The 19,613-nt window shown below is 37.8% G+C and overlaps 1 protein-coding gene across 2 annotated transcripts in view; it reads right to left on the bottom strand.

The window, feature by feature from the left end:
• Window positions 1–19,613, bottom strand: part of ralgps2 (Ral GEF with PH domain and SH3 binding motif 2) — a 126,559-nt gene that overhangs the window by 81,233 nt on the left and 25,713 nt on the right. For both annotated transcript variants that reach the window (XM_039693518.2, XM_039693519.2), the window contains exons 2-5: window positions 9,935–10,024; window positions 7,091–7,223; window positions 6,851–6,955; window positions 4,556–4,606 (exon numbers count right to left, since the gene is read on the bottom strand). In XM_039693518.2, coding sequence (XP_039549452.1) covers window positions 4,556–4,606; window positions 6,851–6,955; window positions 7,091–7,147 — 213 coding nt within the window. In that variant the 5' untranslated portion in view covers window positions 7,148–7,223; window positions 9,935–10,024. The remainder of the gene's footprint in view (window positions 1–4,555; window positions 4,607–6,850; window positions 6,956–7,090; window positions 7,224–9,934; window positions 10,025–19,613) is intronic.

Raw genomic sequence — 19,613 nt, 5'->3', positions numbered from 1 at the left:
ACATTTACACACGCAAACTAATTTGGTTCAGGAGGACCCATAGAAATCGCTGACCAAAATAAACACTCCGCAAGCACCGAATGAGAGACAAAAAGCTTTTGGCATGTTAGAAACAGTTACTCACCAGCTGGCTGCTAACTGTATTACTAAGGGCAGCATTATATGATTTAAGCAATCTGACCTCACTGATGTAGGAGCAGTCAGCAAATCAAATGAAAGGAATTTACTGAAGAAAACATCTGCTGCAACTCACGCATCTTCGTTCCAACAACTTTTCCCTCGGTGGAAAGTTAACCAATAAGAGGTTCTCTTCAATGTGATGACATGACACTAATGGCGATTGCATGAAATGGAAATTGCAACCAGCTTTTCTTCTGTACTGTGATGTATATATCCAAGGGGGAGATTAGAGGAGGAATAAAATGTGAACGATTGATTAGATCATAGAAAGTGAGGCTGTAAAAGTAAATGGAATGAAATGTGGCGGTGAACGTCATTACAGAAAAGATGTCATAGTGGGGTGGGGGAGGGGCTGAAGCACATTAATCATTTTGATTAAACATTTTGAAAAAAAAAAATTAAACAGAAATCACTTATAATATGAACAATAAGAAAGGCCAATGTTTATTCTACAGCTGTCCTATAATAGTCAACTTAAAGGGATACTCCACTTTTTTTGGAAATAGGCTCATTTTACAACTCCCCCAGAGTTAAACAGTTGAGTTTGACCGTTATCGAATCCATCCAGCCGATTTTCAGATATTTAAATGAATATCAGTAACCAGACAGTTTCTGGTCTCATTGACTTGCATAGTATTTTTTATTTTTCTACTATGGAAGTCAATGAGACCAGAAAGTGTCTGGTTACTGATATTCTTTTAAAAATCAGAAAATCGGCTGAATGGATTAGAAAACGGTAAAACTCAACTGTTTAACTCTGAGGGAGTTGAGCCTATTTCACAAAAAAGTGGAGAATCCCTTTAAAGTAGGGATGTCCCGATACCACTTTTTCACTTCCGATACCGATACCGCACCTTTGGCTTTTGCCGATACCGATATTAGTCCGATATTTTTTTTTCGTGGTCCGACGTGCCGTATACGGCCCACAGGGTGGTTTATAGGTTTAACTTTGTGAAAGACAAAACAAAACAAACACAAAAGTAAACATAATACATATCTTTGGAAAGCTGAGAAACTCGTGATTCGAACGACGTAAACCATTTTAAGATACAATCAACACAGCGGGCACAATCTGTCTCTTTGTCAGACCACCAATAGCCAAAACAAACCAACACAAACTGGAAGAAACTCACCAATTAGCCATCTGTTAGTCCACATTCCAACATAAATGGTTTGGTTTCACTGTAAAGCGTCCATACAATCCAATTTGAAGAAGTTTTTAGTCCAAAACAATTGTATATATGAATAAACATCCATGGAATGTAAATAGTAGCATGTCGCGTTAGCCGACAGCGCTATCACAACTTCGACGCACTAATGCTACGTTCACACCGGACGCGAATAGGGCGTCAGGCGCGAATGATTTCAATGTTAAGTCAATGCCAGAAAAATTCCTGCGGCGCGAATGAGGCGTGGAGCGGAAGACGCGAATACGCCTCATTCGCGCGTCAAGTTGGCGCGAATGGCGCGAATTGAGCGTTGTGCATTCACGCGTTTGACGCGAATTCGCGTCTGCCGCCCGAGTTGAAAAATCTGAACTTTGGCGTGAATTCGCGCCGCGTTAACCAATCAGGAGCCTAGCTGCTTGCTCACGTGGTGAAGTGTCTGGATGCTTCAATAAATTATTTTGTTAATATGACTAAATGCATGGTGGGATTATGCACAACAAAGCAAATGTTTCATCACTTAAAACATTATTTCTATATGAAGACATGTTCACTTTGTATTGAATGTTATTCATTCCATATCTAGAAATAGTATTATGTTGTAAAGACAGACATCCCAAGTCTCCCGGAAGTTCCGGGAGTCTCCCGCATATTGATAGCGTCTCCCTGATGCCCGCAAATTAGTTCAAATCTCCCGGAATCTAGAGCGAGACATACTGCGCGCATAACATACATAGCGCGCTATATATATATATATATCAACATATGTGCATACATTCGTGTCTGGACGTGAGAGAGAGAAAAAAATCACAGGACCGGTTAATAACTTTTGAAGGCTGGCTCTATTTATTATCAAAACAAAAATAAATGACAGCTAGATTAGATGGATGAGGGGCCGGGCGAGGGTGATCCTCGCTCAGATGCGGGACAACAGGTCATCAAACTGGGCGCGTGACAGGCGGAAGTACCGCTGACAGCGGCCGTCATCCAGCGCAGCTCCTGGAGCGAGCAAATGGTGAAACTCGCCAAACGGTTCGGCTCCGAAGGGTCCGGTGGACACAAATATACGGCGACGATGATCCCCACGCCGCTGTTCTGCTATCCAGAGTAAATACAGAGAGGTAACTCTCTTGATGAATGCTCGGTCGACATAAAAACAATGACCGCCAACGGATTTTGATTCTGACGCGCGTCACGCGCGTAAATTTCGCTTCAAACTTTACGCGCGCCAGTTTCGCTCTCTCTTTGAGTGACAGTTTATCTATCCAGTTGCAATAGAGAATGAAATGACGCTATTTTCTGATAGCCAATGAATTTCTGAAAAGACTGAAATGCAGCTTTTGTGGAATCATCCGATTACATTAGAATCCGTGCGCAAAAGCGAGAGTGATTCTCTGCGCGCGTGTGCGTAAACACAACAATCATCACGTGACAGGCTGCGCCGCTAAACTGGATATCGCTCATATTTTTTTCTCCCCTCCGATCTCCGATCTAGCGTTCTGGGCCGGTATCGGCGCGATACCGATGCCGTGGATCGGATCGGGACATCCCTACTTTAAAGGGTAACTAAACCCCTGGTCAGAGCCTGACTCCACCCACTGGCAATATTTGAAAAATGCTGAAAAAGTGGGCGGACCCCATCGGAGATAGAGGGGATGAAATAGATGCTAAAACACTCTATCCTGATCATTTTCATGACTCGCAATTCCAACTCCTGACTCGCTACAGTGGTTTTGACGAAACAAGCTGTTTTTTATACTGCCAAGGTCGTAGCTCGTGCCAAGAGCGTGGTGAGCTGAAACGTGCGTACGTCACGAAGAACCGCTAACATCCAACCTGAAGAGGGCAGCACTAAGACGTTTTTTACACCATATATTGTAGAAATAAAACACTTCATACACAAATGTCAAAAAAGTTACTCGAATCAATGACCGGTATTAATAAAGATCCATTCTTACAGATCATTAACTAAAAAAAGTTGGTTGAGGGTTTAGTTACTCTTTAAACTTTAGTCGACTAGAAGAGGCTTAGGCCGTGTGTCCACCAAAGTGTTTTTAGCCAGCTGAAAACGCTAGACGCTCTGCTGTAGACGCCGTGCTTTGGGCGCTTGAGAGCGTTTTGGCAGCGCAGCTTTTTTTTCCGTTGAGACGTTTCGTTGCTATGATACAGAATATCCACAGCAGTTTGAATGTTGTGACAGTTGGTCGGTGTGGTATTAGTCCCGCCCCTCCTCCACTGTGATTGGACGGCTGGGTAAAAAGTGACAGTGATGAGCGCTGCGTTTTATCCAAAGTTGAATATTTTTCAACTCCCAGCGACCAGTAAAAACGCCGGGCGCTTCAGCGTGAAAAAAAAAACGCTCAGCGCCTCGGTACGCTCATGTCGTTTAAAAAACGCGGCGCTCCCTTTGAAAACAATTGAAAACATACGCCATGCGCGTGAAAAAAACGCTTTGGTGGACACACAGCCTTAGTCGGAAAAAATTTTATTAATTGTTTAGTCGCAAAAAAAAAAAAAGACGTGTAATGAATCACGCAGTCCGTAGTGGACAGATTGTTAACGTTTGGTCCTTGTGGTAATTACAGTGTTGTGCAGGAAATACAAATGTTCGCCTATCATCCAACAACCTCTATTATGGCTTATCATTAGAAACATGTAAGCAGTAGCAACTTTACTTGGCCGCTCGCTCTAACGTTAACCTAGATAAAAATTCGCTATTATTAGGAGCATATCCAAGTGTTTGTCCGGAGTGCGGAAGCTAAAGTATTAGCGTGTTAACTGCGTTATTGTATTAACAGCGATAAACACTGTCATTTTTGGTCATACAGAAGAGAGTAATACATCATTTGAAACTGTAATTTGTGTAAACTCACAATAACGTCAAAACGTTGTGATTCTGTAAAAATAAACATGATGCGCTTTCTGCCGTCTCAGTCTCCTTGAACTGGAGAATGTCACAAACATCAATCAAAACTCAGTGTACACTTGCCTCACACACGTGAGAAATATATCAAAAACAAATACTCTGCTTATGTAATCCGTACAAAAGAAATGCATTTCTTTCTAAAGGCACGTCCACTATACTACAGAGATGGCAGCATAGTCAACTTCATCTTTGCAGCCGACAATTTTTAAGTAAAATTGTCTAGTAAATTTCCCTAATTCACCGGCCACAGGCAGGAGTAGCAAAGTGTACGTTTTGGACTTACCTCAGGTTGAATGGCTTTGAACACTGGAGCATCCATAAGAGTGATCTGACCCTGCAGAAGAACACAGTAGATTATGTGTTAATCTATTATGTGTTTATTTGTTAATTAATGTGTTCACTTATTGATTTTATTTTGGATTTTTTTTTTCAGGTCAATGTCTCCACATTGGAAATAGACCTTGGAAATGTTTTGCGCACGTATTTATTACAGCAGAGTTATTGGATTTAATGGCTTATTTGAAACAAGACTTCTTCCACGACTGTGTGAATACTCTACTACATGCTGTCTAACAGACACATGAATAAAAAATCATCTTTTGTCCAGTGCTCACTTGCCATTCACAAGACATTTTTCACGCTTGTATGAATGTCGTGTGTGTGGGATCACCGTGGAGAGTATGTGTGCATAAATAAAACACAGTGTCTTCAGTGCAGTCTTGAGACTGAGACTGGGATGATGTCCTGTATATAGGCTAATGGGCTGGGCCATCAATAAATAAAGCACAGAAAGAAACTCTGTACCCCAGATTCAGGCAAGCGTGTGCAGAATCAGGTCATCGCATTTACATCAGGTGTACTAAGGCTCAAAAACACAGAGAGCGTCCCCTGGTGACATTGTGAGATAAATATCATTGGAAATTATGACACTGTTAACACCGTTAACATAAGCTTTGCTTATTTTGGACATGTACTTTTGCTTGTAGGTATAAATATTTATTTTATCTTAATTTGATATTGGGGATTTTTTGGGGGGAAATTTCAACATTATTTTTTAGTGCACCTCCCATCCAGCAGATGGTGCAGAATGAGTTGCAGCTCATGAGAGCCAAGCACACACACACACACACACACACTCTGTGACGTATTGGTTTTACAAGATGGATTGCTGTGCTCTAAATTCTGTAAAAATTATTGCCTCCCTTCAAAAATAAATCGTGTCGTGTGCAACTTTCTCTATTGTGTTATGTTTTACTGCCCACCGACCTCTCAAATCGAATTAAAATCGAACTGAATCGAGAGCTTGCAAGTCAAAATTGAATCACATCAGTGATATACAGCCCTATTATTCAGTACTTTGACCTGTATTAAATTACGCCTTTTTTCGCGTTAAGCGATTAGCCAATCATAACCGAGACTATTTACATATAGAAGTCTTAAAGGTACAGTAGCAAAAACAGTCAGTTTGATTTAATTCTTATGGTCATAAAGAAGGTGGTAATGATCATGAAAAACTTAATTATAAGTGTTTGTGGTTGAAGAAGCTTTGAGCAACATTGTAAAAGGACTTCAGGGAGAAATACAAAACATATCGTTGCAGTATTAGAGCAAATATAAGTCAAAAAGCGGCTGTGTATCTTCCTCAAGATCGTAAGAGAGTTCAGCTGGGAGTTTAGTTTGAGTTTGATAGCTTCGCTCGGATTCAGGTGTTTAATTCAAACTCTAGAGAGCATTGCGGCCCGCAAGAATGTCTGCCAAATGACCATTAATCATTACTGAAACTGTCACTGTTCATATCTCCTCCTCCCCTTCATCTCTTTCTGGTTTCCATGCGTTTTCTTGTAATCCTTTGGCTCAGTTTATATCTGGTACCGGGACCACTGCTACAAATCACAGTGGACAGGGGAACATTTTTGTCTGGGATAAACTGAGTGATTGGATAAAAAAAAAAAAAAAAAAAAAAAAAAAAAAAAATCGCATTTACCACTGTCCACTTGTGATTGGAAAGTTGAAATGAAAAATCATTATTTACCCTCCATGTCATTTCAAATTCTGTTTTTTCTTCCATTTTTAGGTAAAATTTTATCTTAACCAGGCTACTTGATTAAAACATTAAATCAAACCTGTTGTTTCCCCATTGAATATTACAATATAATAATAAACAAATTATTATTATTATTTAAAATAATATTTGTATAATTATTTAAATAATCAAAATTTACAAAAATCAACAACTAAATATATTCCTATTGCAATAATGCTATTGTCTTTGTATATAATAATAATAATTTTAGTTTAGAGAACAACAGTAAATGACCTATTATTTATGGCGATCTTAATTTCTTTGCTTTCAAACGTTAAATTAAAGAGCTTTTATTTTGGCAGAAATTGTTGACACCATTTAGAAATGATTCTTGTTACAAAATTGGGAATAATCTTGGCTCAAGCTCATTTTTTTTACCTCAGATTTACATGAATCATACTTTAGGTCATGTAAATATAAATATGGAACAAAAAAAATACAGTTTAATACTAGATGTAATCTGGGAGAATGAAAAGTGAGACGAGTTTGACTTACAGCATATTCCTCTGGCGTGACCTTCAACACGTCAAAGACCACCGCGTCAAAGCTCTTGAGCTCAGATGGGCCCTTCTCACTGAGGGACTCTGAACTGCTGCTCCTCTGGAGGGATAAGGGAAAGAGAGATGATGAAAGATATACAAATGAGCCAAAAAAATAGTTTTCTCATTAGATTACATATAAAACATGCAAGGTAAAGCAGGTAAATGTTATGCGTTTCATTGAGTGTGAGCTGACCTCTGAGGCCGGGGTCGTGAAGGTGGAGATGCTGGGCTGGCCATTGGGGATGTCCATTATTACCAAAGCATCAGACACTACGGCAAGAGCTCACTCACCATCGTCATCCTCATCAGCACGCCTGTATGGCCCCCTGCACACACAAACATGCAAGTTAAGGCCTGGATTGTGACTTAACGATTCATAAAACTGCAAGCATAATATATTGCATAAAAAGCCACTCAGTTCCACAGGCTCCATAAACCTACCCAAAACTATAATACTCTCAGTGCTTGGATAAGATTGTGTTGATGTATAGTTTTTCATTATCACCAAACATAACGTTTCTCATTTATGCCAGAAAGTTCCATTGTATCATTCATCAGCATCACACTCATCCAACATTTGTTTTTGTAACAACCGAGACAGGGCAGGCAGTAATGTACTTCTGGAAAATGCTCTTTTTCCTCCTAAATTATCTTTTTGGAAGGAATCTATACTTTCTCCTTGGCAGCATTTTCTACTGGATTCTGGTTTTGCAGCAGAAATGGGTTCCAATTAACAATACAATATAAGACAGTAAAGTGTTTTTATTATACTGACTTTATTATGATTTATGCAATAACAATTTTAAATTAATATATGCAGTAATTGTATTATTTCATTAAAATACCATTTACACTACAATTAAAAATGTGGGGTCAGTAAGATTTTTGGTGTTTTTGAAAGAAATCTTGTCCACCAAGACTACATTTATTTGATTAAAAATACAGTAAAAACAGGGCCCAGAAAACACCTCAGACCCCAGAGGGCTAACACAATGCCCCATGGGAAGAGTAGTGATGATGTTTGAACTAGTGATGCACCGATATTAACATTTTGGCCGATACCGATAACCGATAATTCTTTCTATTTGAAAGCTGATAAGCGATATATTGGTTGATAAATCTAAATCCAAATTTTTATAGAATTCTTGAGCCTGTCACAAAAACAAAAGTCTTACCATTAAAAGCCATGTCCCAAGCACACAATAATAATGTTCTCATTATAATTTCATTTAGCCTATATGACAGACTTGCGTTGCACATGTTGAACTTAACTGTAACATTTTTTGAACGGAATCCCATTTATATTTCAAGCAATTCATTTACATTTACATTTATTCATTTCATTGGACTTTGTAATTGTCAGTTTAGTTTGAACCTTTGTGATGAGGCATGAGTGGAAAGATCATGTGGACTGATCCTGGGATACAGACCTCTAACACTCTCGAATTAGTGCTAGTATTGATGGTAAAACTGACGCCACCGTTATGGTATTTACAGTGTGTGCAATCTCTGAGGAAGCCTCCGGAGCTGAAGTTCAGTTACGGTAATGTGCGTTTTGTTTACATTAGGACTACGCGGTAGATCAATCATAACACACCGGGCCATCCCACCAATCAGAGCAGAGTAAGACACGGAAACTGTACGTTCACACCGCCGCCAGCGGCAAAATTCGCTCTTGCCGCTCTGTTAACGACGCCGTGGAAAGATTCGTGGATGCTCTGATTCTCTGACGTAGATCAAATGCGTGGGGGGAAAAAACGGTATTTAAAGGGGCCACAAAGCAAACAAGCATGTCAGTCGTTATTTTTGCAGAAAATTGATCGATGGAAAAAACTTTAAAATTATAGTGACATGTTTGCTAACGAAATAAACAAATTAAAAGCCATACGTGTGTGGTGTGGCTTGTGTGTTCATGGTTAAGTGCTATTATAATTTGCATTCTCGCTAAAAAAAGTGTTCTAGCACGAAAATCTTGCCTAAGTTTACCAAAGTTTACAGGACTGCGTTCTCTGAGATTCTCTCAAACGGAGCACTTCTACATTCCGATTGGTTGCCGCCGTTTGCCGCCAAACCGCGTCATTGCTTATTACCATAAAGTTGAACTGATTTCAACTCTGCTCGCCGCTCTCGCCGTCTGAAACGCGCCGCGCCGCTCTCGCCGGAGCTCGCCGCCGGCTCTCAATGAAAATGAATGACTTCCGGCCACTTTGACGCTCTCGCCGGTGGCGGTGTGAACGTACAGAAAGGAGGATTTAGAGAGACTGAATCTTCGGACGAGTCGCTTGAGAATCTTTGTAAAATGTGGTGATGAACTATTTATTATGAAAAAAAAGAAAGTGTTGTTTGACATTTGATGCAAGTAAACCTGTTGTAGCAGACTTTCAAAACAAAATTAGGAGCCTTTAAAATAGCATAATCTATATTTTCAAACCAGCCCCAACTATAAGCCTATTTTTTGCTGCTTTTAGTTCCAATCAAAATCAATTTATGTTCTAACAACCAAATATAAAAAGAGCTGTTGATTTACGTCACACTAGAATGATTAAACATGAACTACTAAAGAGACCTCATCTGACCTCAACATTGTGAGGTTGTGCGTGTGTTGTTAATCTAATGTTCTTGTGAAGCAATGTAACCGTACACCGCTTCCAAACAACAAGTGCTCAGAGACGCTGATAAACACTACAACTGCTGGCCTCACTATCAAAACACCAGTCACCATTTGGCTACACGTGAAACAAAATAAGCAGGTGTTCAGACCGTAATGGGACAATGACATACCCAATGTTTCAGAGTGAACAGGTGCTACGAAGCCATTAGTATGTGCGTGTCTGTGATTTAGGATTTTGTAAGTAACAGGTGTTGCCGAGAGTTTGTTCGGCTTTACGGCACTGCCAAACTGCAGACTAATCCTAAGCACAGCTCTAATTCACCCTTCACACACAAACACACCTATAACAGCAGCACAAATGCTTTCTTTGCCAAACAACAGTTTATATACTGGAACAGAACACAAACAAAGACCGAATTCAATTACCGTGTATTTGTCAAATGCACATGGTGATGGCTCTGCCGTGTCCTCCCCTGCACTCGATCGGCTGTATTCACTCCAAATCCTCAACAAAACCTGAAAGAAGGATAAAGAAAAAGAAAGAGAGAGAAAGAGAAGACACATTACCTCAAGAACATGTTTTATCCGATTTTTTTTTTTAAATACAGTATGGGGTTGACTTTTACAAATGTTAACAAGGTTTTTTTTTTTTTTTTTTTCATTTTAAGGTCACAAAACTATTTTGAAAACTTTTGACCATGACTTTGCTCATTTTCTGGTTATTTTTCAAGTGTTAATTTGCAAATAATTTAATTAATAATTACACATTTAAAAAACTTTGACCTTCGAAACAAAGAATATAACAAAAAATCAAAACTACTTCGATGTTTACTGTGTAAAAATTATTATATTAATTTGAGACGTCATTTCCACAACAACCAGCACTGCACCCCCAGAGTAAAATTATCACTTAAGGGGGATAGTTCACCCAACAGTGACAATTCAGTCATCATTTACTCGGCATGTCGTTCCTTTCTTTTGTGAAAGACAAAAAAAGTTATTTTGAAGAATGTTGGTAACCATACCATAAACATAACAGTTTTGACTTCCACTGCAGACATTTTTCTTCTTCTTCAAGTCACAAAGGTTTGGAATGGCATGAGAGAGAGTAAATACATTTTCAGTTTTGGGTTGAACTATTTCTTTAACTGAGTAGGCTATATTTAGGATCCATAAAATTCTAGGGTTACACTATAATTTAAGGTGACGTAGTTATACATTGTGCTTAAAGTGATACTCCCTTTTTTTTGGAAATAGGCTCATTTTACAACTCCCCCAGAGTTAAACAGTTTTACCAGAGTTCGAGTTTTACCGTTTTCGAATCCATTCAGCCGATTTTCTGATATTTAGAAGAATATCGGTAACCAGACAGTTTCTGGTCTCATTGACTTATTGACTTGAAAAATATACAATGGAAGTCAGTGAGACCAGAAACTGTCTGGTTACCGATATTCTTCTAAACATCAGAAAATCGCCTAAATGGATTCGAAAACGGTAAAACTCAACTGTTTAACTCTGGGGGAGTTGTAAAATGAGCCTATTTCCAAAAAAAGTGGAGTATCCCTTTAAGTCCTTAGCAATACTAATTAACTACATGTACTTAGTAGCCTTTAGAGTTGTAGGTAGGGTTAGTTTTAATTATGCCTAATTTACTGTTAGTACATTCATGTAGTAACGTTTGTCACCTTATAATAAAATAAACCACTAAATGAATGGTGATTTGAGATGTGGTGGAAATGACATTGGTTAAAAAGACCTTTAATGAATGTATAAATAAACCTTGTAGGACATTGTCTGTGAACAAATTAAACTAGTAATTTAGAGGGTGAAATTGGCAATATAGTTAAAGAAACACTTTGTACGTGACAAACCTAAAAGACAAACTGTGTGCATCAATGAGAAATTCACTAGGTGGTGCTGTACATGCGGTAAAGAGGATAGAAACAGCAGCAGCTGCGCGTGTTTGAGGAAATGGGCTGAAGTTTCAGAGAGGTCAGTGTCGGGTCATTAGAGAGGATTGTTCAGGACACTAATACAGACACCAGACGCCACCCACCACATGTCACGATGGGACGAGCCAGATGCAAAGCAGAACGCCAAGCTTTCTTTCCCTCGCGCACATGAAAATAAGCTTTCAAAACATCACATGGCTGAAGCCAGCAACACATTTACTGCATATTAAGGAGAACAAGCTTTCTCAGTCTATAGACTGAAGGCTGATCTGAAGCCATTCGCTCTGGCATGACACAAACATGCAAAAATGTGACGCGTTTAAACGGTTTAACCCATCGATATCAAAAGAAATAACCCAAACACTGTCTCACCAGACTAGTAATTATTTATTTCCACAGAAAATAAATACTCAATGCTCAGCAAAAGACATGATGTTACCATGGTAATAAGAGACTGACTCCACAGAAAGAAAAATGCTTCATAACGGCTTCATAAGTTACAGGCCTACACGAAACAGTCGCCCACAGAACACTGCACGAGTCAAACCGCAAAACATGGAAATATACCAATACTTAAAAATCCAACTTTCTGTTCATCAATTAATTCTGAAAAAGAGAATCACCAGTTTCCACAAAAAACTGTTTTCAACATACTATAATTATCAGTTTATGATTATTATGTTTCTTGATCAGCATATTAGAATGATTTCAGATTTCAGAAGGAAATTCAAGAGGAGATGGATTTCCAGTTCAAAATAATTTCCATTTTTTAATCCACAAAATAGCCTCCATGTCACGCATACATAAATTTATTTTTCTGCATCTACGGTTTAAAAAAAATGTCTCCAACTATAGGGTCCCCCCAGTATATCCCAGCCATCTCCACCACTGACTTTCCCATGTTTAACTCGATTTCGAACGGCAATTTTGTGAAATCATCACAGAAAACGAGCAATCTGCAACCATTTTCTGCTCTGAAACCTTCTGCAGTTTTGGTTTGAAACATTGTAAAAAAAAAAAAAAAAAAAAAGGGGCACTGAGAGAACAATGCTAGTATTAGTAGCTAGCGGACAGCATAATCTAATGTGCTCAAATATTTAATAAACGCAAGGCTTTGTGGGATTAAGTGACCGGTGAATATGCTGACCTTTCTGCAGAGAAATATAACCTTGTCTGGACGGCTGAGCGCCAGTTAAAACTACCGATAAAAGCCATGTACAGTTTTTTCATGACTGACAATGAATTCAGTGATGTCATGCTCGACTGACGGTAAAGATTGTGGATGTTTGTAACCACTGTGCACGTCAGAAGGGCAACACAAATCACCTTCACATGCGTCTCTCACGAGGGAATGTGGGGTTGAGCGTGATGGTGTGACGGGGGTGATTAATGTGCGAGATCTCGGAGGGTTGTTGAAGAAGATCGTGGAGAGACGCTCGGAGGCTGAATGAAAGGAGCGAGGGATAGATAAGGATGAGAAAGAGCGTGGGAGGTGTCGCTGTCTTGTTTCAACCTGCCGGGGAAACAGTGCAACAGGGAACAGACACTACGAGCCTAAAGGAATGAGTTCAAGTGGTTGAACTACTCAGATTTTCCCACCATCACTTTACATTTGTTACCTCTCCATGCGTCCCATAAAACATATAGAGCCAGACCGATATACCGGCCGGCCGATATTAGGCATTTACCAAAATATCGGCATCAGTAGTTATAATGGCCGATAAATGAATATTTAAAAAATTAAATAAAAACGGACGAAACACCCTTCAATCATCTCTCCTTGGTCTGTTATATTGAAAATGTATGTTTTACAATTTGCAGTACGATGTTATCTATTGTTAAATTATGGCTCATCATAGACTAGCTAACCACAAAGCTAGCTAATGCCACTATCCTCAGTGGAAGACCGCTAACGTTAACATTAATGAGCTTGGAAACAACAATGAACTTTTTCTGCCGAAATAAAGTAATGATTACTGTATTTATAACTAGCCTATCTCTAGTAGTTACAGTTCCTGCATTGTAAACAGGGTTGGGTATCGTTTGAATTTGAACGATTCTGATTCCTTGTTTCGATTCCGGTTCCTAATGATCCTCGATTCCGATTCTTTTAAGAGGCAGGGTCAAAAAAGTTTAGCTAACCTTGCTAACCAACGGCCTTTCTGAAGGAAATAATCCTTTCTTAAGGAAAATACTCCTTCTGTAAAAATACTCCTTTTGTCACAAATTTTGCATTTTGCCGAGATTTCGTTATTTTTAGAAAAGTGAAGCCACACTTTGGATCGCTGACGTAAGGTACTCATGTTCGACTCGCGCGGTTATGCCAACGCTTCCGGTAGACGCTTCTTCGTTGGTGTTGTTCAGCGGTTTCTTCTTCCGCTCGGCAAACTGTGAATATCGAAACTAGGAATCGAAATTTTAACTTTTGAACGATTCCGGGAAAAACGAAAAGTTAGTCTCGGTTCCAATCGATACTCGATTCTCGATACCCAACCCTAATTGTAAAATACTTGCGAGGAGTGAACATTTAGACATGGAGAAAAAGTATCAAATGTATCTTGTGCATTAAAGTTAGCTTTTCTTTTACATGTGTGAAATCCAACAATATTTAAAAATATTGGCTGATATATCGGATTTTAAAACCCCAAAATATTTGTATCGGTATCAAAATCCAAATCCTTTATCGGTCAGGCATACTCAAAATGCTTACAGTATGCTGGTGATACTGTAATTACTGTAACTATCAATTGCTCTTCACCTGTTACATGATTGGCTGAAAAAGAACCACCTGACAATCAATGTAAAGAAAACAGAATTTATGTATTTTCATTCACCCAGAAAAAGTATTTCTTTTACTGACTTTATTACTTTTGATAACCAAGATCTTGTCGTCACTAAGATACCTTGGTGTGCTACTTGATTCACACCTTACATTCCGAGAACACATTTCTAAATTAACAAAAAAAAGTTGAATCAGAAACTCTATGTGTATAATAAGATTAGATCATATCTATCTATTTCATTTTCTGAAACCAACCTACATGCCATTGTGTTCTCATCAATGTCCTACAGTCTTCCAATCTGGTCTCTTACCACTAAGGACAGTACTGAACCAATAGCATGACTATATTATATCGAGCAGAGCACACAATGATAATCTTCCAGAGTGGTCTCATCATTGTAGTGCGTTGCATTCACACGCACAAATGCCCTGACTTATCAGAACTACGTAAACAGGTCTTCTTTCGGCATACAATATGAGACCACTACGCTTCACTAGATCAGTTTCACGACCATATAAAAACAATTCTGTATTTACCATAAACTATTCCCTATCACATTCGAACATTATAATCCATCACACATTTCAAAAAGTCATATCAACTCTTTCTTCTTGATAGTCGTACCTGATTGATCGTGTATTGTTTTGAGTCTTGTTCTTTTGTATTTAATGTTTTTCTCGTTTGTATCCGTTTAGTCAATAATAATGCCCAGATGTGTTGAAATGTTCTACATTGTTTTATTGCTCCACAGGCCAATTTATTGTAACTTAATTGTTGCTTTTAATTTTTCCTGTGTAATAAATGAAATGAATTGATTAGCAGTGGTGTGACAAAACAGATGTGGGAATTGTATGCTGCTTCTACTTCCAATACAATGACACGCATCAGTTTTATTTTTCAATTGTTTACAACTGACTGTGAAAGGATACTTGGCAAGACAGGCGTGTCCGACGTTTAAACTCAAAAGGAAGACAAAGAGAACTGAATTTGTTGTGCCTCCTCTTTTTCCACTTATTTTCATGAACACACACAAACTTTGCTCTGGGGGCCCTCTGAGCCCTGTTCATCCATATTTCATTTGACATTCAGAGGGAGAAAAAAAAAACACCCTTTGGAATAAGCCTTGAGGGAGACGATAAGAGGAGACGGTTAAAATGGAAAATGTGATCTTTTGTGGTTTAGTAAGTAAGCATGAATAAGAACAAGATAGCTACTGTACACTCCATCCATAACAATAATTACAATACATTCATTTAAGCACGTATCCAACAGAGAACAATGGCAGCTCCACACCAACAGGGAAATATCAACATACTCTAACAGAAAAAAAAAAAAAAAACACAATTGCTGTCTGACACCACGTCTACACTGGAAGTGAACCGCGTCATGACACAACAAAAGTTCACAGTTAAAACAATCATAAATTAAGCTATTCAAGACCCAAGGAGCAAATATGATATGATAACCCCCTCTTTATAGGGCCCTATGAAACTTAAAAAAAAAAAAAAAAAAAAAATCCCCTCTGCTTTAATGGTTAACACCGTTGAGTAATCAACTAAGAAATTTAACTGTTTAATTAAACTGTAATCATTATAATAAACACAAAGCATGAATACTTGGAATTAATGATAAGTATTGATGAAATATGAATTGTTTAATTCTTTCAGAAATTCTTTGATGTGTGTGTGATTTCATTTTTCCAGATTTATGATTTAATACAAATTTATTGTCAAAGGTGGCCATCAGATGAACGCATAAAGCATTATCAATGCAACTAATCTTTTAAAATGTAATCAAATGTAATACTTTGGCAAACAGAGAGCTGCACAAAAAAAGGTTTACTGTTAAAATTAAAGAAAGGAAGACAAATTGTGTGATTATTGCTCATCACGGAAATCTAATTCCAGTATATGTGACTCCGTGAGACACTGTGTAGGTGTAAATGTCCCACCGCTAGGAATCAAGTGTGTGCGTTGGTGGAAAGCCAAGGTTTCCTTTCTTTCTGAGTTGTTCCTACGCTAGCTTCCGGCTCTCGCTACGACTGCACAGTTTACATACAACAACTGACAAGCTGAAATTATAGAAATCAAACGGCGTCTAAATGAACACATTGCTGCGCTTCCCTCTTGAACACGTAGCGCATGGCTATATTTATTTAATTAAATCACAGCCTTTGTTATTCGATAATCGCACTAACTCATTTCAGTTTTATTTTGATCAAATGCGAAATACGCCCTAAATTTGATAAAATACAAAACGCCTTGAATTTGAATTTAATACAAATAATAAAAATGCTTCACCAAAAAGTAGCCAAAAGTGCAGCACAGTTGAATAGCTTTCCCGTCAATGCTAAGACTCTGCCACAATGCGAAGACAATGCTAAGACTCTGCAATAGTTGCTCTCACTTAAAGGAGTAGTTCATTTTTTAAAAAAAACTTTTGCTGATAATTTACTCACCCCCATGTCATCCAAGATCTTTCTTTCTTCAGTCGAATAGAAATTAAGGTTTTTGATGGAAACATTCCAGGATTTTTCTCCATATAATGGACTTCAATGGGAACCAAACGGTTCAAGGTCCAAAAGACAGTTTCAGTGCAAAGTTTCAGTTTAAGTTCTTTAAACGACACCAGACGATGAATAAGGGTCTTATCAAGCGAAACGATCACTCATTTAAAAAAATTGACTGAATCTTTTCTCGAGTTAATTCGTTCATTTCGTTCGTTGAATGAACCAAATGACTGAAAAAGATTTGTTCATTTTGATGAACGAGTTCGAACAGGAGAGTCACGAACGCAGGTCACAGAACAGAGCAAGGCGAGCATTTGAGCTTATAAAACTTAAACTTTGTTATTTATTTTTTTAAATGAGCGATCGTTTCGCTTGATAAGACCCTTATTCATTGTCTGGAATCGTTTAAAGCCCTTTGAACAGTTTGCACTGTCTTTTGTACCTTGAACCGTTTGGTACCCATTGAAGTCCATTATATGGAGAAAAATCCTAGAATGTTTTCATGAAAAACCTTAATTTCTTTCCGACTGAAGAAAGAAAGACATGGACATCTTGGATGACATGGGGGTGAGTAAATTATCAGCAAAAGTTTTTTTTTTTTTAAAGTGAACTACTCCTTTAAATATCATGCAGTGGTGTGTGATTGAGTGTGTCTTAATGTAGACGGACAGTGAGAAACACATGCCATAAAAGTGAAATTGAAGTCTTGAAAAGCTGTGTATGAAATTCATGCTGCACTGATCTGAGGCAGAAGCATCTCACAGGTCTGATTATCATCAGACGGATGAGCCAAACAGTTTGTATATGTGTGTCTGTCTGATGGAACGCAAAACAGTGTCTGCCAGAAATCTGCTTTAAAACAGGCTTAAAGTTAAGGGTGTTAGGAGAGACAGAAATAGAGCGACAGGTCCCACACCTATCTACAAGAAACACACTACCCTTCCTGCATATTTGGAGGAAAAGGAAGTTGATGTTTGTCCTGAAGAGACAGTAGCGGGTAGCTGGTTTAACAGCAGATTGTGTGTGTGTGTGTGTGTGTGTGTGTGAAGGAGGTGAGAAACAGCAAGCCTGTCATCACTCTAATTATCATCCAAAGAGAGCCTATAAAAAGCCAAGGTCACGGCACACGGCCACACGCTATGGCAGACTGCAGATCAGGAGCAGAGGAATTTGACAAATGGAGTTGAGTGTGAGACTGACGGTTGATGACAGACCTGATGTGTGTGTGTGCGTTTACAGGCCGGCTGGCTGAGTCAACAGAGCAGGTCCTGCATAATGTGCGGAGAACATAACAGGAGAGGAGCATGAATTTCAATTTGCAGGATGTTTAATTTAATCTGAACAGCTAATAGTGTAAGAGGAATTTACTTTATGTATTGATTAAAACAATTATTGGAACAATCTTTTGGAAATCCATCGATTAAAATGAGGACGAAGCATTGTTCTTAATCATGATTGGAACAATACACTAATTATTATTAATATTTAGGTATTTTTCACATTAGGTATTGTACATATCTGTAAGACACTTTTAGATTGTATTTAGATATGATTGTACTCAAATGAATGATACAAATAAACACAACATAACAAAAAAAAAAAAGTAAAACTAATATATTAAAGGAGAACGCCGGCGCAAAATGAACCTTTGGTCTAATAAAACATTGGTACCTAGTCAACCATTATCTGAGATTTGCTTTCATGATAATCGAATGTAAGGATTGTATCTCTAAAAACTGTTTAGCGTATAATGCTAGTATATGGGGGCATATAATAAGTAAAAAGAAATCGCTAATTTATACCACTAACAAGGCTCAAAATAACCCCACACTAACACAGTAACATAATGAGGGTCCATACACGCCATAAACGAGTTCTCATTTAAAAGTAAAAAAAAAGTCAATATCCACTACTTTTCAAAAGTTAGGGGTCAGTAAGATTTTGTTTTTTAAAGAAATTAATACTTTTATTCAGAAAGGATGCATTGAATTGATCAAAAGTAAAGTTTTACAATGTTACAAAAATATTTCTATTTCAAATGTATGCTTTCTTGCTTTGCTTTTGAACTTTCTATTCAACAACAAATCTTGAAAAATTCATCAGTTGAAATGATCACAAAAAAATTTTAAGCAGCAAAAACTGTTTTCAACATTGATAATATAAAGAGATGTTTCTTGCACATCAAATCATCATATAAAGACTGATTTCTGAAGGATCATGTGACACTGAAGTGAAGACTGGAGTAATGATGCAGAAAATACAGCTTTGATCACAGGAATAAATTACATTTTAAAACATATTCAAAACAGTTATTTTATAATATATTAATATTACAGTTGTTACTGTATTTTTTTTAGATCAAATAATAAATGCATCCTTGGTGAGCATAAAAACCTAAACTAAAAATAAATGATATGGGTGGCATTTCAAAGAATGATTATTAATAATATCATTGTGTGTTTCAGGAAATACCCCATATGATCATACAAGTATAAAAACTTAAAATTAAACACATTAAAACCTACACTTACGGCAGTTGAAGGAAGAATTTCATGCAATTTTGATTTACATTTTACTTATTTAAGTTAGAATTACAATTCTGAATCCTGTCTGAAACCAATAATCCAACAGAAATTGACAATTGAGTTCGAATTTAAAAGTCCACAAAAAGTCACGTTCACTAGAAAAATCCCACTAATTCAAATGAAAAACTTAAGTTGCTGCTTTAAATGTTCAATATAATAATAATAAGTTATACTATACAGTATGCGTATTGATCCTATACATTTTTTTCAGTTTTCAGTCTCATGAAAGCCTCCCGGGTGAGGCGTTTGGGGGTCACAGCTGTCTACTGTCTGCTG

The sequence above is a fragment of the Pimephales promelas genome, chromosome 13 (assembly GCF_988280905.1).
Source record: "Pimephales promelas chromosome 13, fPimPro1.hap1.1, whole genome shotgun sequence".
In the NCBI taxonomy this organism is placed as follows: domain Eukaryota; kingdom Metazoa; phylum Chordata; class Actinopteri; order Cypriniformes; family Leuciscidae; genus Pimephales; species Pimephales promelas.
This window is presented reverse-complemented; position numbering and strand designations above follow the sequence as displayed.